This window comes from Vidua chalybeata, chromosome 1, assembly GCF_026979565.1.
Source record: "Vidua chalybeata isolate OUT-0048 chromosome 1, bVidCha1 merged haplotype, whole genome shotgun sequence".
In the NCBI taxonomy this organism is placed as follows: domain Eukaryota; kingdom Metazoa; phylum Chordata; class Aves; order Passeriformes; family Viduidae; genus Vidua; species Vidua chalybeata.
Genome location: NC_071530.1, coordinates 42,794,356 through 42,819,798, shown reverse-complemented (window position 1 = coordinate 42,819,798; position 25,443 = coordinate 42,794,356). Strand labels below are relative to the sequence as shown.

Genomic DNA, 25,443 nt, shown 5'->3' with positions numbered 1-25,443 from the left:
CCCACCGCCTCACCGGCCCCGCCCGCCCCCGCGCGCACGAGCACGCGCAGCGCTGCCGGAGCGCGCGGGCGTGGGCGCGCGGTGGGCGTGGCCGAACGAGGCGGACGCAGCGATAGGAGCCGGTGGGCGTGGCCAAACACGCGACGGGGACGACGCGAAGGCGTGGTCAGGCATGGAGGCGTGGCCAGACATGGGGGCGCGGCCGACGGGCGCGGCGGGGTCAGGGAGGCGGGGGAAGAGGCCGGGCGGGCGCGGGGCTGCCGGCGGAGGCGGGGACAGAGACAGGGTGGGCTTCGACGGGAGCTGTCGCTGCTGCCGCCGGCACCGGGAGGGCGCTGGCCATGGACGCCACCACGCTGGAGCTGGACGCGGTGAAGTTCGCGAAGCTGGCGGTGCAGCGGGACCAGAGCGGGCGCTACCAGGAAGCGGTCTTCTACTACAAGGTACGGCGGGGACGCGCCGGTTCCCTCGGGGCGCCGCTGTCTCCTTCCCTTCGCCGCGGGCTGCATGATGGTCTTAAGCTGCGGGAGTGTTCGTGCTCCTCCCTTGGCCCCCCCGAGTGCCGCAGGGGAGTTTGGGCACCCCCGCGGCCCGGCACGGCCCTGCAGGCGGAGAGAGACGCGCTGGGTCAGCGCGGCCGCCCCCGCCCTCCCCCGGCGGGTGTGCCCCGGGAACGAGCTGCTCGGGCCGGGGAAAACGAGGCGGTGCCCGCCGAGACGAGAGCGGAAGGCCGTGCGTGAGCGTCGAAAGTTTGTCAGTCTTCGGAGGAGCCGCGTTCTTCTGGGCGGGTTGCGAAACGCCTTTTCCCTGCGTCCTGTTTTTAGGTGGGAACGAGCGCTTCCCGTGCGCTGGTGTTTACCGACCGGCTTAGGGGTAGCACTGCAGGCACTCTGCTTAAAAAACGGGAACGGGTGCTTGTTCCAGCTGCTGGAGACACAGCCCCTTCAGTGCTTCTGGGAAGATTCATCGTAACCTAAAAATGTCTCTGCCCCGCTGGTTCTACACGTTCATTCCTGGCCTCTCCCCAAGCCCTGCCAGGCCAGAAAGACTGATCAGTTTTATGCTGGCGATGTAGTCGCTGGGCATTTTGGAGAACCACAAGTGGGCATATTGCCGCTCCTGGTGTGCAGCTGGGAGCAACTCTCTTGTACAATCACCAAATAAATAGAGAGGTTTGTGGTGAAATATAAGATGCTCAGCAGTAAGACAGCTTCAGATCACAAGCTATCAGTGATAGGTTTTTAACGTCGTGTGAATATTCTTTCCATTAGTGACCAGATTGGATTGTTTAAGTAGAGTTTCAGGTTGGCGTAGCTAAGGGTATAATGAGGTTGGTTCAGTGTCCTGCTCGATATCTGTAGGCTTACTGCTAGTATTTAGTAGTTTTTGTGCAACCATTAGGAATTTTTCACCGATGTAAATTCTCATTTTGTTGTTTTATGTGTCGTAGAGTTACATTAAAATTCCCTATCCCATTGACTTCTCACCCACGAGAAGGGATCTCTGAAGCCTCTGTTTATCCTTATCATGGTAATCATTCCACAGATTCCATTATCCTGACAAAGTCATTATCTTCCAATAACTTGTTAAAGGATCTTTAGTTGGCCTTTTATTTAATGAGTACAAGGGGTCTGTGAAATGTTTAAAAAGCATAGTGTTAATATCTCGGTGGCCTATGCATGTAAGTGTGAAAGAATAGGAAGAAGAGTTTTGGGTTTTTTTTTTTAACCTAGTTGTTAATTTTGTGGGGTCTAAATTTATATATGTAAACCTTATAGATGCAAACGTTTTAGTTGCCCATAATAACACCAATAAGCTCTGTGTTCATCAGCAGCAGTGTGTGTGCATGGTCTGATAACCATGTGCAGTACTTCTTTAGCACTGTGTATTTCTCCTTTTATGTGGAAAAAATTACTCCGTGCTATTCAGAATGAAAATATCTTTTTGTGCAAATAGTCACCTTTGTATGCTTTTGAACATACATGTGTGTGGAAAATCTTCTTCACATACTGTGTACAGGTGATATTCTTGCTAAGTGGAAAAATGCACCCATGGCAGTCTTGGTGCACTTGAAGCTATGCGAGACAACAGGGTAATCTAGATACCTTTGGGTTTCTGGATGTTGCCTGAAGAATCACTGCCATGTTAGATTATACAAAATAGTTACAAAATGTCATTTATTATTTCAGGGACACTTTATTTATTTATTTATTTATTTATTCCAGCACAGTAGAAGTAAGCTCTGGCCTGTCACCGCCTTTTTTATCAACTGCTCTAAGTTCAGAGCCCACCGGTGCAATTACTAAGCATGTGGGAAAGCTTGGGTACTGAACTGGCTTCTGCAGGAACTTGACCTTAAGGATGAAATATGGAAAATGCTACAGTTGTTGCCATAGAAAACACTAAAATGTGTGAATGGAGTTCCTATGGCTAGCAAGTGTGCTTGGCTTCCTGCTACTATGTAACTTTGATAGAGGCCTAGCGGTGTGCTGCATGTAAGCCAGCTTCGGCCAGTTTGCTAATTAATGGTGCTCTGCAGAAATGTCAGGATCATATTTGGACACCGATGACTTCAGCCAAAACTGCTGAAGGCTGTTGCTAAGTCTGGCTACTGACCAGCCTTTAGCAGCTTGCAGACTGATGATCAGTAGTTTTCTTAGTGTGACTGTGGCATGCTACTTGTGACAAACAGTAGTGACATTAGAGGGATCATGAATGCTAAGTCTGAATTGCACATCCATCTGGTCATTGGAAACAGCTGGCATGCTGGCTCCACAAGCATTCTGTCATCTGCTTCAGTCCTTTGCAGGTTTGGTTTATAAAAGACTTTAAAAGTCTTATAAATCTTTATAAAAATTAAACATCTTTATAAATCTTTCTGTTATATTTTCATTTTAAAACCAGGTAAAACCAATTGTGCTTGAAATCACAGAAGCAACATCAAATATACACTGGTTTTGTAGCGCTGGTTTGGCGATCCATATTTGTTCTTTGCGTCTTATGTAGACCACTTACCTTTGTGATAACAGCACCTGTTTTGTCAGTCTGTACTTGCAGTATGTCACAGACAAATATACCCATCCCTTGAGCACATAACTGTAATGTACTTTTTTCCCCCTGCAAAAAATAGTTGTGTGCTAGACCTTAATGGTAGTTAATTGCTGCATATAAATGGTACTTCTGCTTACCGTTCAGTGGCTGTGGATGTTTTGTGAGATGTAACATGGAGATGGATGCTGGCAGGGAGCACGCAGACTAGGTTCTGTGATGTTTCTCAGTGAAAATTCATGCTGATAACAAATACACTGTATCAGGATTAGTTTTAAGTTTGGGCAAGCTAAACAGATGGATATGGGAGCAAACTGCTAAGCTTGACCAAAATAATGTACCATAAAATACACAAGGGAGCCATGGCCATGGTTCTGTGCTTGCCCTGTGCAGGGCAGCCCCTCTGAGCACCATCTCTGTGAAGCAGCTCTCTAGTTAATCTTTTGCTTTCTGCCTTCCCAGCCTGCCTGCTACCCAACCACCTCCTCTGCTGCTGGTGGGAAGGTGAAAATTGCCAAAAAACTGGGGGGTTTTCCCATGTCAATAATGAGGACAAAACAAGGTTTCTGTGGTCATTTTTGTGGGGTGATAAATGTTGATTCTCTGTATGGTTTGGAGACTGTGTCAGCTCTGGCTATTTATTGCAACCCTGCCAACCCTTACGTGTTTTTCATAAATTCAGTGAAGGGATAGACAGCTTATGCAACTGAAGGCGTTTTTTCTTAATAGATTTGTACAGGATGGAAAAAGCCTTAATGTGGCTAACGTACTGTGCTTCTGAGCCAGAGGCCTATGCTCCCTCCTGAAAGCAGACTTCCATCCAGTGTTTTGTGTACATACAAACATTTAAAAAAACAGGTTTGAGAAGCTAGGAAGCCTCACGCTTGTAGATGTTCCAGATTGGATAGCTTTATCTGGAGTAATAATAATTTAAAAAACACTTTCTATGCAAAAATTCTTGGCATTTGATTTTAAAAAGCTTATATATTTGTTTACTTTCATTATTACCAGATTAAATGCAAATAACTGGAATAGCTACTTTTTTCTCCTAACCTTAAATCCTCAACTTTAAAAGCAAACTGACTGAAAATCTCCTAATTTCATACATTTCTATATAAACAGGCCTAAGATCTGATCTTACAGAACTTCTGAATGTTTTTATAGTCTTATAGGTTGTCCCAGATGTGAGAAATTAAACATGATCTAGCTTATAACTTGAAACTTTTTCTTTTGAGCAGAATTTCCCTGCAGCCACTGAGTCTTTTTGCAAATGTAAGAGCTTGCTTTCATGCAACTCATGGCTGCTGTAGGCCCTCTGTTTATGGTAAGTAATTTTCTAGGCAGCAAACATTAACTTTGTCTCCAATTCTTCTCTCTGCAGGAAGCTGCACAAGCCTTGATTTATGCTGGGATGGCTGGGTCCAACTTGGAAAATATTCAAGAAAAAATAAATGAGTACTTGGAGAGAGTTCAAGCTCTCCATTCAGCAGGTGGGTAAGGAGCTTTCTAATTAAACCTCTGCTTAAATTAATTGAGTGGAATGTTGTTTGCTGCTGTGAAATACATATAAATGGTGTTTGCGCTGTTTTTCTTATTCTGATTTTCTTGTCCTTTGTGAAGAACCACAAATACAATGAGCACATCAGTGCTTTGAATTCTGATACATCATAAATTAAGCAGAGACTGACTTTCTAAGGACTTGGGTGTGGGTGTTCTTTGCTTTTAAATATTCTGAGGAGCCACATCTGTAGAGCAAATGCGAGAAAGGTGTCCATGCCACTTAATACCTTTATTAATGACCTAAGTGTATTGTCATAGGTGATGTATTTTCACAAATGATGCAATATTTTACATAATTAAACATCCTTGTCCTCCATGTAGTATGAAAGAGATTTTATTTACATTATTTCACATCTGAAGTATCCTGGAAGCTAACCACTGCTTCAGGGAAGTGTGATGATGTTTCCTTGCCCTTGCATAGATGTTTTTAGCAAAGTTTAGAAAGATTTTGTTACCAGACAGGAAATAGACATTAGTCATCTGATTAGAGCAACTAATGTTTTGGTGACACGTTCAGGATGTTTTTGCATGTCTGCTGCTGTAGAAGGCTAAAAACTGGTTTTTTTTGCATTTAGTTCAATCACAGAAGACAGACCCTCTGAAGTCAAAACAACAGTTGGACTTGGAGCGTGCTCACTTCCTAGTTACACAGGCTTTTGATGAAGATGATAAAGGCAATGCAGAAGAAGCTATAGAGTTGTACACAGAAGCGGTGGAACTCTGTTTGAAAACAGTATGTTAAGCTACAGGTTAACTTGGTGGAATTATGTGATGGTAAGAAATTCTTCCACTCTCACAAATGACTGACCCTTAAAGGCTGGCTTGAAAATGGAGTACCTGTATTTGTAAAAACTACCTTTTAAGGTTTTTTTGGTTGTTTCACTGTATTTTTTTTTTAGTGTTTCTTCCAGTCTTTGTTATGTTGCTATACAACACTGTAAATTTATGGGGACTTGTCATTTATGTGGGTTTTTTTCTGAACTGGAATATTTTTTGTGTTGATTTTTGCCCTGGAGCAAATACCACAAAAACAGAAATTAAAAGCTGTTAAAAATAAAGATGACTTGCCAATGTGTCAGCTGTATTAATTTCTGACTACATTAAAGGAAGTCATTTAAGGGAAGTTTGTGTGTGTAACATTTTCTGAAGACGTAACAGTCTACTGATGCCAAAACTATCAAAAATACTACTTGATTACTCAAGTGTTTAACGCTAAGGCTGTTATGTGTGAATTCAATTCACACTGAAATTAATAAGGATGAATTGGCCATTACATAAACAATGAAGACTATAATTACAGGTACTGCTTTTCTCCCTTAAGTCCAGTTGCCTTAACTAACTCATTACAAGAAGAGCTCACCATCATAATGTAACTCCACCAAGTCTGTTTTTCTTTCTCTTCTTTTCAATGTTATAATGTAAAAATATTTCTAGGTTATTGAGGATATTATATTACTGTTGCTACATGCTTGAGTAAATCCTTTCCTCTGAATTATGTTAACAGGTTTTACCTAGGCTAAAACCCCTGGTGATACAGTGTAACCAGATCAAGAGTTAGTAGAGCTGCTCTAGTTTTTCCACTTGAGCTGTTGGAGCAGAACACTTTCATTTTCTTACTGCAGCAGCATGCTCCTTTTTCTCTATGTTCCTCCTTCTTGTGTCAGTGCATGCAAATATTACTGAAGTTGGTCTGAAAATATCTCATATTAACAACTGCATTTATTGGGTATTTCATTAGGTACAAGATACTGATGAAGTTTCTTTAAAACTTGACTAGCATATTCTTTTGTTGACATGATGGTAAGGTTTGTCCCTTGCGGTGACCCAAAGGTACTTTCTTCTTCCCAGGATGAAAGGACATTTAAGGGACTCTGCTGTCTTGAAGCTTTACTCCTGTCTTTCTCCTCAGTATATTCAGGGGGAGAGATTTGTTTCTTCTTTACCCTTGAAGTACTCAGCAGCCATTACTCCTCTTTTGTGGCAGATTCCTACACGAGTGTGCTGGTGTTCTATCTCCACTGCTTACTTTCATAAATCTTTAAAAGTCTTTTCCAGCCAGGAACCACAGAGTGTTATTTATTTGCAAATTAAATTAGAGGATTTTTCTAGTTTTTTTTCTTGGGGTGAGAGTAGCTTGCTTTTTGTATCCTCAGTTGATGTCCCTGACCTGGAATAATTGGTCAAGGCACAAAGCTAGAACCTGAAACCTGCTTGTGGGTGCCACAGGAGAAGCCACACCTCATGTTGTGCCTCCTGCAGATTGGTTGGCTGCAGAAGCTGTGCTTCATCTGTAAGGAAGACAAAAGTATAAGCTGTCATAGATGACTTCCTAAATGGGAACAGAAGTTAACACTTCACATATTTGTCACCCTGTCCTAGGTTATTTTATGCTTTTGATTGCAAGTTAAAAATGTTGTTCTTGCATCTCTATCTTGTTTGTTTGAAAACAAACTTATTTTATGAAAATAAACATTTAAATTTTTTTTCCTAAGTTACCATGATCATTTTAACACATGTGGGGAAAAGAATCAGAACACATCCAAGCTCAGCAGTATATGCAGCATTTTGTTATGTCTTCTTTCTGCCAGTAGTGTTTTAATACAAGTAATTCTTCTGGCAATTCTTTTTGTGTATGCACTGTTTTCCATGCTGAAGAATTTTAGACAGAACTTCCATTTTATCAAAATTTCACTACAACAGCAAAATAGTATTTGCTTACATAATATTTTTTATGCTGAGTTTAAAAAAAGAAACAACAAACAAACAAAGCTAAATATTTGCTCATTTCAAAAAGAGAATTGGAAGAAATTGCTAGTTACTCTTTGCTGTAATCTAGAAGTATGACAACTGAGCTTATAAAACATGTTGGTGGTTTTTGGATGTGTAGATTTTTCTTTAATTTTGCACTTTAGGCTACTGAAACCTCAGAAACAGGCCTCCAGTCCAAACTGAAACAACTGGCTCGGCAAGCACTGGATAGGTGAGTACTGCTAATGTTAGTAAGCTGTCAGATTTAAGTGCACCCTCTGAGTTGGATTCTCAGTCTAACATGTCTGTGTGGATTCTGTGTAGACTAAGCTCCTGCAGAGTTCACCTTGGAGCTAGTTGCCAGCTGCTTCACTGCTGAATGTGGCAGCTGTTGTGACAACCCTCTGGGAATCTTGGGACATGCAGAAATAGGAAAGGATTGTGTTCTTGTTAGAACAAATGCAGTACTTCAGGGATATAATCCATAGTACTATAATTGGCCTCTAAAAAAGATGCTGAACTCAGGCTAGCATGAAGTCAAGGTGTCAGTGCCCCTCCATAAGGAAGACAACTTGGAAACTGGGAAACATTTTTCTTTACAATAGCAATCTAATTACATAGGATATGTGTAGTGAAATCTCTGAAACAATTTACACAAGTAGAAGGTCAATGTACCTCTTTTTAAATCAGCTCTATGATGGTGAATACCAGGCTATATTGGGCTAAATTTCAGTATAAGCTGGGTTTTTTCACTTCTCAGTCTGTGTTCAGGAAAAAATCCCAATATTTTGCATGTGTGTGACTATCCAGAAACTTAATGCAGCAGTAACAAAATATGGCTCCTGCATACACAGTGTTCAAGCAGTTGAAAGTCTGGGTTGTGAGAGTGCCCATGGATTTTACTACTATTGTACCTGCTCGACAAAATAAATCTGGAAAGTATGAGAGGGTGCAGATCAGTTTTTTCTCAGTGTTTCAGTGATCTTGTTCTGAGACTCCACATAATGAACACTTACACAAACTCTCCTATTAGCATAATTTAGAGGCAATAAAAATCTAATGAGTTCTGTCAAAAGTAGCTTGTATGAGTTGGAAATGCTATATTTTAATTGATTCAATAACAGAAAAATAAAGAAGTACCAGCATCAGAAATCTATTTTTGTTTTTCAGAAAAAGTAGTGTTGGTCAACTTGGGCATTTGCTCATTCCATTTAACATATGTGGGAACATGAACCAAGAAAATCAATAATTGAACTGTAATTATATTTTTATCACTGTTGTAAAGAAAATGCATTCATTATTTGCTTTAGAGCAGAAGCACTGAAGGAATCTATGTCAAAGTCATCACAGAAAGAAAAGTCAACTGCAGCCAAACCGAATCAGCCAGTCAGAACGTTCTTTCCATTGGGACCTGATTTTTCTTTAAATGATAAACCACAGACAATCAGAGCAGTACAAGCTAGTGAATCTCAAGGTCAGAGATACACTGCAGAGGAGATTGAAGTACTCAGGTAAGTCTAAGATTTTCCAAAATGAGTTCATGGAAGGTCTGGCTCTGAGAGGCCAAAGTGCAAAGTTGTTTTTATAGATTATACAACTGCTACTTCACTGGAAATAAAAGGAGCATAATATTTTATGACTCTGCCTTCTAGTCCATCCAGTTCCTTTTACTTTGATTTTTATTATAGGTGAAATAAGCTAAAAATAATCCATAAAACCATTAACTGAAATTGTGACTTTTGAAAACTATCAAATATATAATGTTTAAGAGGTAGTGGTCTTGTTTTCAGAAGCACTATGTATTACTAGTTTTTAAAAACTTATTTTATTGTTACCTTTTGCAAGTTAATCTTCAGAAGATGATTGATAGGTTTGTAACTCTTTTTTTTTTATGTTTTTCTTCTGACTTGCAGGAAGACTTCAAAGATTAATGGCATTGAATATGTACCTTTCATGAGTGTTGATCTGAGGGAACGTTTTGCCTTCCCTATGCCTTTTTCGTAAGTATGCTTCAGTTACTGAACTTCATTTTATTTTCAAAACCTTTCCATATTTGGTATTTCTGTATTTTCTTTTTCAGGGTTTAAAATTGTTTACATAGGCTTTTAAGCATAATTCAGGCAGAGATATTTAAATATTACCACCTCCTTCTTCCACTTGGAACTTAAAACTTTATTGTAAGCTGACTCCGCTCTGTAGTACTTTTGCACTGTGTCTTCAAGCCTATAAGGATAATATTATATTTGGCTTTTTTGATTATTGGGCTGGGCTGGCAGCTTGAGTCTGCTTTCTGATGCTCCTGCATGCTAATGAGTTTAGCTCGGTTGCCTGTAAAATGCAGGTGATAGCTGTTTCCTCTGTAAAGGGCTATTCCAAGGAAGAGTGATATGTAACAGCTAGATTTTCATTCATAAGCAATAATAATAAGTTAAGATTACATAGCCATAATAGACAAAGACATTTGGGGTTTTTAATGTTTTTGCCTTTTTCCCCCTTAAAAATCCCAAACTTAGAAGCAGTGTGCCTTGAAATAGCTTTTGTTTTACAGCTTTGTAATTGTTCTGTGCATATTTTGCACCATCTACCTGGCATATTTAAGACTGCACATACCATAAAAAGCTCTTCTAAACTGCTATTGATTTTTTCTACTTTTTATCTCTCTTGAATCTAGTGATAAGTGTGGGAAGCTACCATTATCCCCCAAACAGAAAGCAATGTTTGCCAAGTGGGTGCGACCAGATGACATAACAAATAACCCTACGATGATCTATACTGTATCAAGTTTCAGCATAAAGCAGGTAAATTGTTCCCAAGGAAATATGTGTGCTGCTAGTGGTTTTTCATGGGGCACTTCATTGTTCAAAAAGGAATCCCCAGATAGGACAGTGCTTTCCTTGGCTCTTATGAGGTTAAATAAATGGAAAAAAATTTGCTCTGTAGGGGCCTCATTTTGAGCAAGCATATTTTTTCTGCCTCTTTATTAGTGACTTTGCTTCTTTTGGTTTAAGTCCTTCCCTTTTGAAGCAAATTAACTGGCTGTTTTCCTTCCCTCCACACACTGCATTCATCTCTCAGTATCTGAGTTTTTAGTAAATGTTCTTACTGGTTTTCTTTTCTTTATAGACAATAGTGTCAGATTGTTCTTTCGTGGCATCACTAGCTATCAGTGCAGCATATGAAAGAAGATACAACAAAAAATTGATCACGAGGTAAGTAGCTGTTGCTTTGTAAGATCTTTTCAGACTTAATACTGCCAAGCTTTTGCAGTATGTTCTGTGACAGCTGTACACAGTAAAAAACAGCATTTGTTTCACCTTCATCTCCCTTGGACTCGTGGTTTCAACACTTCTAAGCTGGAAGCCAACTTCATATTGAAACAAAGGTTTTAGTCTAACAGTAAAAAGCTGTTAGACAAACATTCCTAATAAAAATTTTGAGTCAAAATTTGGAACAGATTGTGAATTTAGTCAACATAGACTTGTTCAAATAAACAACAGTTTTCAGACATTTATATATGCTCTAATATTCAAGATTTTTTATAGATACTCCTGAAAGTCTTCCCAATTGATTGCATTATGATATAGGTGTTTTGTTTCTTTTATTACTACCAGAACATCTCATCTATCTTTGTTTAATGGATAACCCAAGTTTTATCCAGCCAAGCAGCATTTTATTAAATTTGCTGTCCTGGTGAGATAATTACCATTGATTAAGTTTTCTAGGGTGTAACAAGTCCATGAAGTGGCTCGCTTAATGTACCTGCAGTGTTTTCTGGGGGGGTTTTGGCCTTTGACTCCTTAACTTGCTCAAGATAGCTTTCTTTTTCTATGACATCTTATTCATCTCTAGTTATATGATAACCATTAAACAATTCTTTATTGAATTTTATTCTCCAGCTGTGGATTGATTTCTCTAAGGGGTATGAGTTCATGGAGTTCCTTTCTTCAGGTGCTGTGAGATAATTCCTCAGGGTTTTCTTCTGATACTCAGCCAACACAGATTTAAATCAAAGCCAGCTAAAATCACAGTCAAGCATTCCTTAACTAACTAAGCATAGTTCATTACAAAATTTTTTAAAAATCACAGAACTCTCTAACTCACTAAGCTATAACTTGCTGTCAATATAGGTATGTATATAGACACTGGAGTCTAACTTCAGATGTGCTTTGAGGAGTAAGAAATAGTTTGGCAGGATTTTGTATTTGTTTGGGATTTTTAAAACATAAACTTTATTTATAATGCCTTCTGGTTTCATTTTTCTACTTTGTTTGCTGCTGTGCAACAGGTGGTCCATTTTACAACTTACTGTAGAATTAATGTTAACAACACTATCTCAGCTCCACCCAGTTGGCATCCTGTGATAAATTTGCCATGGATTTTCTGGACTTTGCTAGGATGCTGTTGCCAGACCAGTGTGTGAATGTTTTTTGGATTGTTTTGTTTTAACCTATTCTTTTTGGAACTGAATTTGTATTCTTTTCAAAGTTCTGTACTGCCTTCTCTTTCAAAAGTTTGACTTGTCATTCAGGCAAATATTGTATTTATATCATAGATTTGTAAATACTGCTTGTTTAATCATAAGATTGCTTCTGTTTGAGAAACAGTTAGGTTACTTATGTTCATTTTGCTACTATATTAAGTTGAAAGCTGCAGCAACAGCAGGGCCTGAAAAAATAAACTCTATTTAAAGATGATTGTTTTTACTAAATTTGAGTTGCTCTTCATTAAAAATCCCATATTTCTGTTCAGTGTAAATTCTATAAACAGATTGTGTTAATCCCACTTGTATCATTATGAGTGTAGGTACAGACAAGTCATTTATGTCATAATTTCCTCCTTTTCTTTTTTTTTTTTTCTGTTTACAGTATAATTTACCCTCAGAATAAGAAAGGAGAACCAGAATATAATCCATGTGGTAAATACATGGTGAAGCTTCATATCAATGGTGTTCCTAGAAAGGTAAATTTCTGGGGGGAACTTACTAGTGTTACTGCATAAGTCATGTGTTTTAAAGGCTTGATCAGCTTCACTATGAAGTGCTTGCATAGCAAAAACTTTAGGCAGGTGTTTTTGGAAAGTAGTTTTTAATTGTTAAACCTTTTTGAGATTCATTTTTGGTTTTGAAGTATGCTACCACATACTTCTGTCTGTACTTCTATAGACATTAATACAAGCAGCCTTACATTAAATTCATGTAAAAAAAATGCCTTATATTACTTAATAGAATTGTGAAAACCAAACAGGAACAAAGCTATGTATCCCCTATTTATGAATTAGATGTGCACTCCTCCACTCCCTATTAGAAAGAATTAAAAAATACAGAGGGGGATATCAGGAAGAGTATAGATATGAAATGACCATAGAGGAATAATACAACTGATAACTCTAGCAAGGCCTTGCTCTGCAGATTTTTAGTAAGAGGAAATGCCTGAAGATAAAACTTCACAAACAAGTTCATTTTCTTTTCAGTGTAATAAATAAGAACATAAAATAATGTATTTCTCCACATCATACTTAACTGTAGCACAGATCAAAGTGACTGATGAATGCTTATGAGAGTTCAGAAGCTGAGTGGTCATATTCATAGGGTTGGGAGGTCGGAGAAACTCCTCAAAGGCTCTTAATTGTTAAAATATAACCTCTGGGTTAGGAAGTCCTTGAGCTGCAAAATTCCGGAATCTGAATGTTCCAGGAAAGTATCGTTTTTGTATCTGCCTTGCTCTTAATATTCTTTCCAAAAGATCTCCTAATGGCTGCCTTTTGTTAGGATGAATGGCCATTTGCTCTCCTATGAAAAGGTCTATTCATTCCTGCACAGATAGGATTTGACCAGAGAATATGCTGTGTTGGTAGCCTGTATTTCTAATGGACTGGTGCCAACAGGAAACTAAAACATCTATTCACAGAAACTGTTTCAGATTACTTCAAATACTCAGTAAGACTCTGTAATGATGAATATATAGTACCTAATTTAAAGAAGAAATGTTAATACTGTCAGAGCTGCTGCTTTGTGGTGTTTTTCCTTTTCAGAGAGAAGAAACTTAAATCTCGAACTAGAGGCGATGAAAGTGATATGACAAAATTTGTTTCCTTAAAGATAAATAAATATTTATTTCTCTGCTGGCTACCACACATCATCCATGCTCTAATTAGATGAGGAAAATTGTTAGGCTTTTCTTTACTTTTTATGCTTGTAATTGCATGGAACCTTTCTGTAAGTGCCTTTTGCAGTAGCTATTGCACACTTTATAAGAGTGTACTGTCACGGTCAGTCAGGGCAGCCACTCACATGTCACCCAGTTAGACCACTGCAATCAAGAGCTGGCAGTGGAATTTCTTTTTCACTTGGGCAAACCACTACAGGATTGATAAGAGGTTCCATACATGAGAATAATGGTCAAGTCTGGTTGTGTCTGAAAAGCTTTGTATTAATGAGGATTTTGTTTTATTTTCTGATTACTTTCAAAATACTTCATTAGATTTGTGATGATTTTTCATTCATTTCACACAGGTAATCATAGATGACCAGTTACCTGTTGATCATAGTGGGGAACTTCTCTGCTCTTATTCCAATAATAAGAATGAATTATGGGTGTCACTAATAGAAAAAGCTTACATGAAGGTCATGGGAGGATATGATTTTCCTGGATCAAATTCTGTAAGTATGAGATTATTTTTAAGAGGAAAAAATCCACTTAAATAATAATGGGTAAAATAATTTCATTCTAGTGAAATCAAAGTGAACAGCTTAGGGAGACAAGTTTTTGGTTTGACATTTTCTTAAAGTTTTTTTCTGTTTCTTTCTTTCACAAATATTTTTAGCTGTACTTAATGAAATTATTCCATCAAAATAGAATGAGCAGGACATCTTGATGGTCAAAGTCAATCTTAGTTCTCAGACTTCAGTATTGATGCTTGTGGGTAGGAAGTGTTTATATAGAGTCTAGATGGAGGTATTGGGTGAAGTCAAATTCTCTTTGCCCATATCAGTACTGCTGATTTTGGTTTCTAATTCTCTCAATAAATAGGGCACTTCTCCCTCATTAGGTAATGGAGTCAGCTAGGAAAGGAACAGTCTAGACATTTAGAAGGTCTATACAGAGGAAGCAAGTGCTTTGATCTATGCAAGTTTGTTTATCAGATTGTTCCACTCATCTCCATAAATATGCATTGGGTTTCTAGAATGTGGTTACTAAAGAAACAGTAAACATACATCATACAAGTGACATGCAAGTTACTCCTTTAAAGAGAGATGGTTTGCTGAAGTGAGTAGCCCACATAATTTGGTACTTAGGACGCCTTTCTGATTTTAACTTTATACTATTAATTTTTTTTTTTAAATTCATGGTGTTAATTCATGTCTTGACAATCACATTCTTGGTGGATATTCTTGGCAATCATCAACTCTTGAAAAATTATTATGGAGACAAATGTAGCTTTTGTAAGGGGTAAACATGGCACACATTTTTAAGTGTCAGGCTGCTTTGTTTTGAAGGACAAAAGCTGGTGAGAATAATGGTGTTTTATTACCATTGGCATCCTCTTAACTTGCTATCTGGAAAAACAGCTTGACTGGTGACATTTAATCTCCACCCTTCCTGCCCCCTCCAGTTTCCACTGTATTCCAGCTTCCTTCTGTGATCGGGGTTACTTACAATCAGGCTGTCTTGTACTTGTAATTCCTCAAGTTCCCACACCCAGTGCTGGTTATTGACACTTCAAGCATAGACAGTCTCTGCTTTTGCTTTGAGGAGTACAAAGCAAAAGAATAGGAATTAAGCAATATTTCAAGGAGTTGGGAGATTAAAGCATGTTTTTATGGAAATACATGTCAGTGTCAGCTTTACCAAAAAGAATAAAAAGCCCAAACCCTGAGCTTCAGAAATAAAACATAAATTATTTAAAATGCATATATAATAACAAGGTACCAAATAGTGCTTCTGAATTAGGCTTTAAAAATCTCTAAATCAATGAAATAAATAGAACACATCACACAATTGAGCATGACTGATGATTCTGATATGCTTCCATTGCTCTGGAATTCCAATTTATTTCATCAGTTCACTTTCCAGCTTTTTTTTTTTAAGCTTCTTGGAAATGTTGTCCTTGTTTAATCAAAGAGTTTTTTGTTTGTTAGTCTTAATCTTGACCCTTTTATGTGTAGAGCTGTGTTGTAACTTATGTGTACTTTCTTTCAAGGCATTGTATAAGTTGTGTACAGACATCAAATGTTTATATATGGATTATCTGTTCTGATTTCTTTTGAACACTTGCATTTCAGAATATTGATCTCCATGCACTGACAGGTTGGATACCTGAAAGAATTGCTATGCACTCTGACAATCAAGCCTTCAATAAAGATAGCACTTTCAGAATGCTTTATCAGAGGTAGACATTTGTTCTTTCCTAAGTAATTAAAATGCTTGCTGTGTAGTAGCTGTGTTACCACTGTAAAAGCAGTACAGTCACCACAGATACTTCAACAGCGTTTTGGTACTGCTACAAATTGTGCTTTATAAAAACTCCATGTGCTTTCTGGAAGAAGAAAAATTGAGGTATTGGTGGCTTTGTTAGAACAGAAGATTAAAATACTGGGGAATTTTGTGTGATGGAATTCTTCTTCTATATGTATGAATAAAAAAATAAACCTTTCCGTGATAAAGAAAACAGAATATAAAGTCAGAGAAGAGCAGTTTGGAACTAATATACCAGTTATATTATAACTGGTACCAGTTATAATATATTCCCGTTAAGTGTTTAAAAAGAAGAAAGGTATGTCTTCTGTGTTTTCACACAGTTCCCCAGAACTATATTATATCTGCTGTCCTTGGCAAGCAGATATAATACAGTGTTTCTAATTGTATCGCAAGGTTATGCCCCATCAGTAAACCTCCTGGAGGAGCAGCAAAAGTCTATCAAAACTGAAATACTGGTTTTCAGACCTACCATAGCAGTAGCATTTGATGGTCTTAAAAGTCCAAAATAAATGATTCTATTATTTTGCTTATGGTGAAAGATACAGCTGTAAATCATAAATGCCAGGTATGCCAACTACTTTTATTTCAAAATGGCTCTGTGCAGCCAGTGTCTTATGTATTTCAATACAGTAGAAGGGGGTTATTCTGTTGACTGAAGCATCTGCATCCACGATAAAAGAGTCTTTCTACAGAATTTTTTCAGTTGCTTAGGAACTCTCAGAGCTGTCAACAATTTTTCAGATGTTCCTGTGTTGTAATTTGAAGGTGTAACTGAAGTTAGGATGGGATCTATCCATTGGAACATTGCTGTTGTTCACCTGTGCTAGAGTGAAAATGTGTTGACCCATACAGTCCAGCGATCTTGTTATCTGTCTAGGGACACCGAGTATGTACTTGGATTTTTAGCATAGGCTGGAAACATGTTAGTGTGTTTTCACAACAGTAATTGTTCCAAAATGAACAATTGCTATTTGGAACACTAAACTTGAGTATAAACACCTGCAAAAGTATAGAAGCAAGAACTTCTCCTTCTTCAGAATCCTGGGGGTGTGACAGACTTAATAATTTGCTATATGCAGTCATTTACTTAGTGGTGATGAAACCACATTTGTGTTCAGCTGTAGATCTGTGAAGAGTATCTTAAAAGTGACACAGGCTGAGCTTGAGGTTGATAAATGCTGAATTTTGTTTAGGAAGATATGAAATTATATTAAAATAATAATTTTAAATTTAAACTGTATACTTAATTGTGGAAGAAAAATAGTTCCACTTTTTCAGTTTTTTTCAGAAGTGATTTCTGTTGACAAAAACCCCTATATCCCAGTTTTTATAAAGCAGGGTCATGCTAATGGACAGTGTACAAACATGCTATTGCAGCGTCTGGCAAATGTTAGATTGCAACTTGTGGGATTTAATTAAGCTATTTTTTTCACCTCTTGTTGAACAGATTTCACAAGGGAGATGTCCTTATCACAACAGCTACAGGGGTGATGTCTGAAGAGGAAGGAGAGAAGTGGGGTTTAGTTCCAACCCATGCATATGCAGTCTTGGATATAAGAGAATATAAGGTATCAAATCAAACTGAAGATGTTTTCAAACTCCTGTTTGAAATCTACATGTGTTTCTAGGTTTACCCTAGATGGGTTGCTACTGATTTTTTTACTCTAATGGCTAATATATGTTATTTTGTCTTGGACTCCACTGGGAAATTTCAGAAAACTTAATGATTCTGTGTTTTTGTGATACATATAAAAGCCACTTTCAGTATGTAAAAATTACTGTGACAAGATGAATTGACAATTTTACTTTGTGTTTTTATTAGGGACTTCGATTTCTTCAGCTAAAAAATCCCTGGAGTCACTTACGCTGGAAGGGACGATACAGTGAAAATGACACAAGAAACTGGACCCCAGATTTACAAAAATACTTGAACTTTGATCCCAGAACAGCTCAGAAAATAGACAATGGTAATAAGATTTCAAAAGTCATTATCTTTTCAAATAGTATGGATCTTTGCGGTGTATCCCTGCAGGAAGGTGAAAAGGACTGCTTAAGCTCAGGGAGAGTAAAACAAATACTAGAAACTAAATAGTCCAAAAGTTTAGGAAGTATTTGTGTATTTAAATCTTTCTTTTCAGGTTTGTCTGAGGTTTAAGTAATCTAGTTAAATATTTATCTCAAATTCATTGACAAAAAAGTACCTCCTTGGTTAAGTGTGCTGTCTCAGTATGTGGGAGTTCAATGCAAAGAGAACATTCTGACAATAAGCTGTGTAATTCTGCTTTTTAATATGTGAATGGACTTTCTGTGGGTTTTTTCCCTCTGCAAATTTTCAAATATGTATCGACATGCTTACTGTAATCAGTATTTAAATCAGTCTTTCTGGTGCTGCCTCCACTGCATTTTACTTTCAGAAAGATGTTTCTGCTTTTTACTGTGTCCTAGTTGCTGCCTGCAAATCTCTGAGGGAGCCCTTTTGTTCAGTGCCACTGTTTTTACAACACTATGCCTCCAAATCCATTAGATTATAGCATTTATTGATAAGCCTTATGCAAATGCTTGGTAAAAACTTTTGATTCAAATATAAAAATACCAGCCCTGGATTTGTGACAGTTATGAGATAATAGATTGTTATTTATTTACCAATTCATTTAGTAAGTAATTTGTAGCATCTGGTTGTTAAAATTTTATATGAAATTACCTTAGTAATTCTAATGGAGTTATTTCTTCTAATTGGATTTACACTTTTTTCTTCTTGTTTTTGTGTAGTTATTATTACTGTTTTTTTAGTGCTGCAAGACCTGCAACTGCCTATGTCAGAGACATGATTTATAAGGCTGCTAACATTTTAAAAGTTCATTCCACTAGGAATTTGTTGGTTTGCAGGCACTGTTGTTGGCTGGAGTTGCAATTAAGGGAGCTATGGAGAATTAGAATAAATGCGTGAGAATGTTGCAAAGATAAAGCAAATTTAGGGTGCAAAAACAAGTGACAGGTGTTGGATGAAGTATCTTAGAAATACATGTAAACATACATGTTGGTTGAATACTTGATTGTGCTGGATGACTGCTGAAGTAGGTTGTTGAATTGCAGGAACCTGTTTGACTATGTATTTTATTTTTTTGATTTTAGAAACCTAGGAAAGGGGAAATCAGGTCAGAATCGCCTAATGATGTCTCTTTCAAAATAGCAGATTTTCTCATACCTTCTGCTTAGTGCTTGAGAATGGAGAAGCATTCTGACAGCTTCAGAAAGTCCCTGATAATAAGCAGAGACTAATTTGTTTTTTCTTGCTTTAACTTGGTTTGGGGGGCAAGTTTAAATTTAGCAATTTAGGCAGTGCAGACATTACTACTACATTTTGCAGAAATGTGTACTTATATAAGCTGTATCACTTGCTCAGAAAGAGACTTTTGAGAAACAAGTAAAATCAAGGTATCTGGTAAGAAAATAATAACAGCATTTCCTTTTCAGGCATTTTCTGGATTTCCTGGGAGGACCTGTGCCAGTACTATGATGTTATTTATTTGAGTTGGAACCCAGGTCTTTTTAAAGAATCTACATGTATTCACAGGTTGGTCCAAAAGATAAAATTTTTGTTTCCAAATCTCAGTAAGTGTTCTGTTGTGATGTTTCCTTCCTTCAATACTTCCAGGTTATAGCTAGGGGCTTGAATTCCAACCCTGTTCTTTTGAGCCTGACTTTACACTTTCTAAGCCCAGGCTTTGTTTTTGATTACATCTGTAACATCAGTGGAGCTCAGTGACCCTTGTGATGTTTCTGTGGAACTACAGCTGTGTAACCAGATTCTGACCTCAGTCCAACATCTCCCTATGAGAATAAAAATCAGATTTTTGTGCAGTCCATCTCTATGCAGTGCTCAGACAGTGCTTAAGTGACCTAGTTATTATCTGAAATTAATTTTTCTGGCCACTTGCAAGTGAGCTGTGTGGCGTGTGTTGTCTGTATAGGGTGTGTTCACTGACATCAGGGTAGTTTAACCAGTTCTTGGTTTTAGCAGTTGTAGTTATCATAAATAATCTTCCTTGCCTGCTGATTTGTTTTCTGAGTGTGAGTGTCTCTTACTAAATATCCATTACATTCAGGGAGTTTGTCTCCCAGTTTGGGGATAAGTGTATGTATCTATGTCTTGGTTTTGGAAAGCAAGGGTTTCTATACTTTTCCACTCCACTAGACTGCAGTTTACCACTTCTTCCACACTGTCCCTGCATGTGTTAGCTCTGCACAAACTCCTTCATCCACAGTGTGACTGCTGAGCTTATCTGTAAAGGCTCCTTCCATCTTTGCACTCCAATTATTTCTAAAATACACTGTGGCGATGTAGCAAGATGAGATGACTTGTATGCTAATGTCAGAGCTCACCTACTGTCTGTCTGTCCTTACATTATCAGTGATTGTCTTCCCTCTGTGTAGGGAATAGCTTTAGCACAGTGGCAGTTGCCATAAAATGGAGAGTAACAATGGCGATAATTTGAAGCTTTTTTAATGCAACCTTCCACACATGCTGTTCAGTTTTACAAGTGTGAGAGGGCCAAGGAGACTTAGGAATAGCTGTATACACTTCTGTTTCCAGTGTGCCACACTTTGTGTTCAGTCATCAGCACCTTTTGGTTTTTCTCACTGTATTTTTCTTGTCTAGACAGTTCACGAGGCAGCAGGCAGATTCTGCAGTAGGGCACCTCAAAGATCTTTAACACTTCCTGCAGGGCACCCTTCTAAGCATGAAACAGGAAAAAATTTAAACTAAAAATTGCCTCGGGGAAAAAAAAAAAGGAGGAAAAAATTTGGCAAGTTTTTGAAACCAACCATAGCAGATAGATAAGATAAGATAGATTTCTACAGTTACAAAAGTATAAGTGTTTTTCATTTAATATTGGTGTGTGCATTCATTGCTATGGTTGTGTAGCCCAGGCTGCTTAAATGGTTCAGCTTTTTCTGTGCTTTGTGTGGTTGCAGCCTGTTTGTATTTAACATTTTTTATCATACTTATATTGTGATGAACTCATTTAAAACAAGGTTCTAAGATAATGCTTCTGATATGACTGTGTTATGTAACCACTGCCATAGATTCCAGTAGAAAACTAGGCTTTGGTAACTTGTTACTGATAATATCACACTCTGCCTATCTGTAGGATTTAATGTTCGTTTCAAAGCACAAATTAGTTTCTTACTGGTCTAATGACATGTCTGTATCATTTTCAGTACGTGGGATGCAAAGCAGGGCCCGGTGAAGGATGCCTACAGCCTGGCCAACAACCCTCAGTACAAGCTGGAGGTGCAGTGTCCACAGGGTGGTGCTGCCGTCTGGGTCCTGCTCAGCAGGCACATCACTGACAAGGTGCTGGCTCTGCACTGCGAGCTCTGCCACAGCTTCTGTAAATCTTACTGTATGGCTTTCTCTTATTAGTGTATTACTGCTCTCTTCAGCTGTGTATGCCTGTGGACATGTGGGATTTTTTTAATTCAGCAGGTACATGTACCTCCAGTTGAAACAGAGTAAAATTTGAGCTAAGTGATTCTATTCCACTGTAAAGGGTCTGAAGTAACTTTGAATCCTGGGACCTGAATAAGTTAAATTAGTGGATGTTTGTTTACTTCAGGCATTTGAAAAAGAATTCTGTTGGATATCCCAGTAAATACAAATATCAGATTGTATTGTGTGCTGATGAAAAGGGATGGTAGAAGGTGTACTAGACTCTGATTAAGTATTTATGATGTTTCACAGAATTGCACAATTCTGATTTGTGTTTTTTTGTGGGTTTTGTTTTTATAGGATGACTTTGCACACAATCGGGAATTCATTACAATGGTTGTATACAAGACTGATGGCAAAAAAGTTTACTATCCAGGTTAGTGTACCTTGATTGTCAAGAAGCTGATGTTATAAATAAATAAGGAAGCACACAGAATTTTGTGGAGTGGAAAGGCACTTTTTTCTTTAAAATTAGATGCCTCATTAAGAGGTCAGTCTTTTGAAATCATTGTTTTACTCTGCTTGATCCTACTTAAAGTCTACACTGAAGCAATAGGCCATTCTAAACATGCTGTAAGCACTCTTAAGAGGTCTACATAGTCCTGCTGACACTTATTTCAATGCAACATTTTCTGTATTTTTTCTGGTTATTTTTCAGTGCCAGTAGTTAATGCTTAGAGGGAACAGATGTTGTGTGTTAATTTCTCTGCTAGCATAATTATTTCTTACATTTGTGAAATTATTTAAAGGTCTACAGCTTCCACAAAATGAAAATAATCAGGGTTAATTGTCCCATGAACTTGGTTTAGTAAAGTAACTAAGCAAGCATATGAAATATAGGTGAATACTTCAACATATTTCCAAGTATCATGTATGGAATGGTAAAAATGTTCAAATTTTATCAAAATCTCACTCTTGGTCATTATATGTCAGATTCTTTTCACCTTGAGGAGAAGAGGTTTGCTGTAGCTGTGAAGTAGCCAAGTATGCTTTATTTCAAGAGAGATAGCAGATCTGAAACACAGGCTGAGAGACAGTGTAAAGGTAATGCCCAGGTTGAATGGATAGACTGAAACTTTAAGGTAGAGCTAGTAAGATCATCTTTTTATTTATTCTTTCTGTTAAGTTAGAGATTGCTAGAAATATTCCTTGGAATTATTCAGTGAAGATGCATCCTAAAACAAGTGGGATTTGTCCAGTTGCTTTTACAGATAGGAACCTCTTTAGAACCAGGTTTGCATTCAGGTAGCTGCTCATGCAACAACTCCCTTAGTAGATTTTTAAAGCTTTTTTTCACCAAAGAATTTATGGGACTTTTTGTATTGGAATGGCTAATAAGAATTGCATTTTTCGCATCTGATCTTGTTTAGTGAACTCTGCAGACCAACTCCCCCAGAACCCAAGCTTCCCTGAGAACCCAAGTCTTTCTGTGGAAAGATCTGTTGACACCTGACATCATCTGGTTTTGCAAGAGCTCCTCTGTGAGGAGAAGTAAATGCCCAAGTTGCTTCTGGTGTTCCTGGTAGTTGTAGCAGTGCTTATTTTACATGTGTGTCTCACTGAAAATGTTCTTAAGTGAGCAAACCCAAACACAATTGTATAGTAGAGGGAATTGTTCAATTGTGCTTGAAGGAGACAGCCTAGCAAGACCAGTAGCAAAAACTGAATGATTCGTATGTTGTGTCTTGCTACACAAACTCTTTTAAAAACTTCTGATCTCACGAGCTCAAACTTGTTTAAAACCTTTTTCCATGGAAATAGATTGGTCAAGCTGCAGTATTATTTTTAACCATCTGTTAAAATGAGATGAGAACAAAGCAGCTTAATCCTTTGGCAGCAAGGCCGAGATTTCCCATTCCTAAGCTTCTTATTGTTTTATATTAATCCTTTCCCCTCTCCCATGTTGCTTTGTGGAAGAAAATAAAAGGACCTGATCCTGGGCCTATTGAAGTAATTGGCTAGACTCGGTCCTGCTTCACTGAAATTAAAAGAAGTCTGGAAAGAACCAATTAGAGGCCAAATAACAAATTACACTGTCTAATTATAAAAGCAAACATTTGGGATCTTTCTAAGTACCACATGTGCATTGGTATTGGGATGCAACTACATCTGTGTAATGATCACAGGGATTTGAAGAGAGAGGGACAGAAAGCGTGTGTGATTTAGTTAAAGGAATTAAAATGTTTTGAAGTGTTGTTTACGAGGTGGCCAAAGTTTTGGCAGCTGGCATTCTGGGACTGTCCAGCCAATGGAGAAAGAACAGACACTTCAGAGATTTTCAAAGAGTGCTTAAACGTGCATTATCTTTCTCTTGAAATTTCAACATAATTACAGCAGTCTTCTTTGAGTAGTGACATTGGTGGGAAATGGATAAGCAGTCCTTGCAAGTCTTGGGATTTAAGCTGTACTTTCAAGCACAGAATTTGTGTCTTGTCATGTGTGATGTACCTCTCCTGAAAACAGTAGTTGATGTTAAGACTGTCCTTTCTATGGGTAAATCTTGAGGCTCTCATCTGTTCAGAGCACTCGGGTCTGTTCAGTCTAATCTTAGAAGTTTACCAAGATGGGGGGTTTTTTGGTCAGGGAAAAAAATGTTCATACTTTTCTTTTTTAGCTGATCCTCCTCCTTATATTGATGGTATTCGGATTAACAGTCCTCATTATCTGACCAAGATAAAGCTGACCTCTCCAGGTTCCCATACATTCACCTTAGTGGTGTCCCAGTATGAGAAACAAAACACCATCCATTACACCATCAGGGTATGTGCTGTTGTTTCATAATGAATGTAAGCAATTAAACTGTAAAGTGTCCTTTGTTTTTAAATTTGATAAAAAGGGTATTTCTGAATTAATATTGCTATCCTGGGGAGGGAAGCTGTGAGTGATGGAGCAGAACCACTGGATGATGTTTTTGATGATGTTCTCCATTTGTAGTAACAAAATTTTAGTAACAAAATCAGCTGAAAAATACAATTACTTTCTAGAATAAAAAAGTATCTATGTACAGACAGATCATTCGCTCTCTATGTATCCAAAATAAAACTATTTTAGATCCTGGTTAAGATTTAAAGGTTTTTGACTTCTCTAGGTCTTGACTTAGGATTTGGGTTTTTCTGTTAACTGCTGAGTCAAGTAATGATCAATGCTAGATTTTTTTTCACTGAAAAAAGAATAAAATGCAGATTGTTTCCATTTTGCTTTTTTTTTTGTTGTTGTTGTTGGTTGGTTTTTTTGGTTGGGTTTTGTTTGGTTGGTTGGTTGGCTTTTTTTGGGGGGTGGGGAGCAGGGTTGTTAAGAAAATTAAGTAGAATTATGTCTTAGTCCCAGCACTATTCTTATTTTTTTGAGTCATCTGATGGGTAATACAGACATGTAGTGAACAAGTATCTAAAAATGTTGTGTAGGCAATTCTGCTTTCTTTTAATTTGTCATGATTGCCTTTGAAAAGTGCAAGATGAATGTGTGACCTGCTGCTTCTTTTTACAACACAGGTGTATTCCTTATGCAAGTTCACCTTTTCCAAGATTCCTACACCTTACACCATTTCCAAACGGGTAAAGAAACATTTTCTTTTATGCATCACTGGTTTGGCTTTTCCATATTTGAGATGTACAAGGTTTTTAAATATGTTTTTGTATTACTGCCCCACCTCCACCACAGAATGTATTATTGCAGACATGCTGCAAAGCCTTTGTAGAACAGACCGGCTTTTGGAACAACAACCCATACCCTAATAAGTCATTGCTCTGCAGAAATCAGGTTGTGCTAGTAATGGTAGAGAGTGAAAACCCCCCAGAAGTGTTGCTCATTTCTCCTTGGGAGAATTGCATGATTTTCTTGGAAGAACTCCTGGCATTATGGGACAAAATCAGCAATGCCAAACCAAAGGCACCAGTAGTGAGACCATAAGAAACAAACTTAGGATGGCAATATCACAACACATTACTGTTGCTAAATTTTGCAAAGATACCTCAAGGGTCTGTAACAATTGGAATAAGCACTCCTGTTGCCAGACAGAATCAAGGAAGTATATCCAAGGAAGTATATCCATTGTACATTTCCTGAGAAAGTATATCCATTGTACACTCCCTGAGAATATAGGAACGGGGGAGAGAG

At 37.9% G+C, this 25,443-nt stretch overlaps 1 protein-coding gene across 5 annotated transcripts in view; it reads left to right on the top strand.

The window, feature by feature from the left end:
* Positions 1-278: 278 nt before the first annotated feature.
* The window catches only part of CAPN7 (calpain 7), a 32,055-nt gene continuing 6,890 nt past the window's right edge, over positions 279-25,443 (top strand). For 2 of the 5 annotated variants that reach the window (XM_053954737.1, XM_053956311.1), the window contains exons 1-18: positions 279-443; positions 4,430-4,538; positions 5,184-5,341; positions 7,521-7,588; positions 8,667-8,867; positions 9,270-9,356; positions 10,028-10,154; positions 10,480-10,565; positions 12,222-12,315; positions 13,868-14,014; positions 15,638-15,744; positions 17,281-17,401; positions 17,656-17,800; positions 19,308-19,407; positions 21,057-21,192; positions 21,628-21,703; positions 23,942-24,087; positions 24,819-24,881. In XM_053954737.1, coding sequence (XP_053810712.1) covers positions 342-443; positions 4,430-4,538; positions 5,184-5,341; positions 7,521-7,588; positions 8,667-8,867; positions 9,270-9,356; positions 10,028-10,154; positions 10,480-10,565; positions 12,222-12,315; positions 13,868-14,014; positions 15,638-15,744; positions 17,281-17,401; positions 17,656-17,800; positions 19,308-19,407; positions 21,057-21,192; positions 21,628-21,703; positions 23,942-24,087; positions 24,819-24,881 — 2,073 coding nt within the window. In that variant the 5' untranslated portion in view covers positions 279-341. Of the gene's footprint in view, positions 444-3,522; positions 3,553-4,429; positions 4,539-5,183; positions 5,383-7,520; positions 7,589-8,666; positions 8,868-9,269; positions 9,357-10,027; positions 10,155-10,479; positions 10,566-12,221; positions 12,316-13,867; positions 14,015-15,637; positions 15,745-17,280; positions 17,402-17,655; positions 17,801-19,307; positions 19,408-21,056; positions 21,193-21,627; positions 21,704-23,941; positions 24,088-24,818; positions 24,882-25,443 lie in introns of those variants that run through there. The other 3 variants (XM_053955529.1, XM_053957955.1, XM_053957127.1) reach the window with 3 other exon arrangements.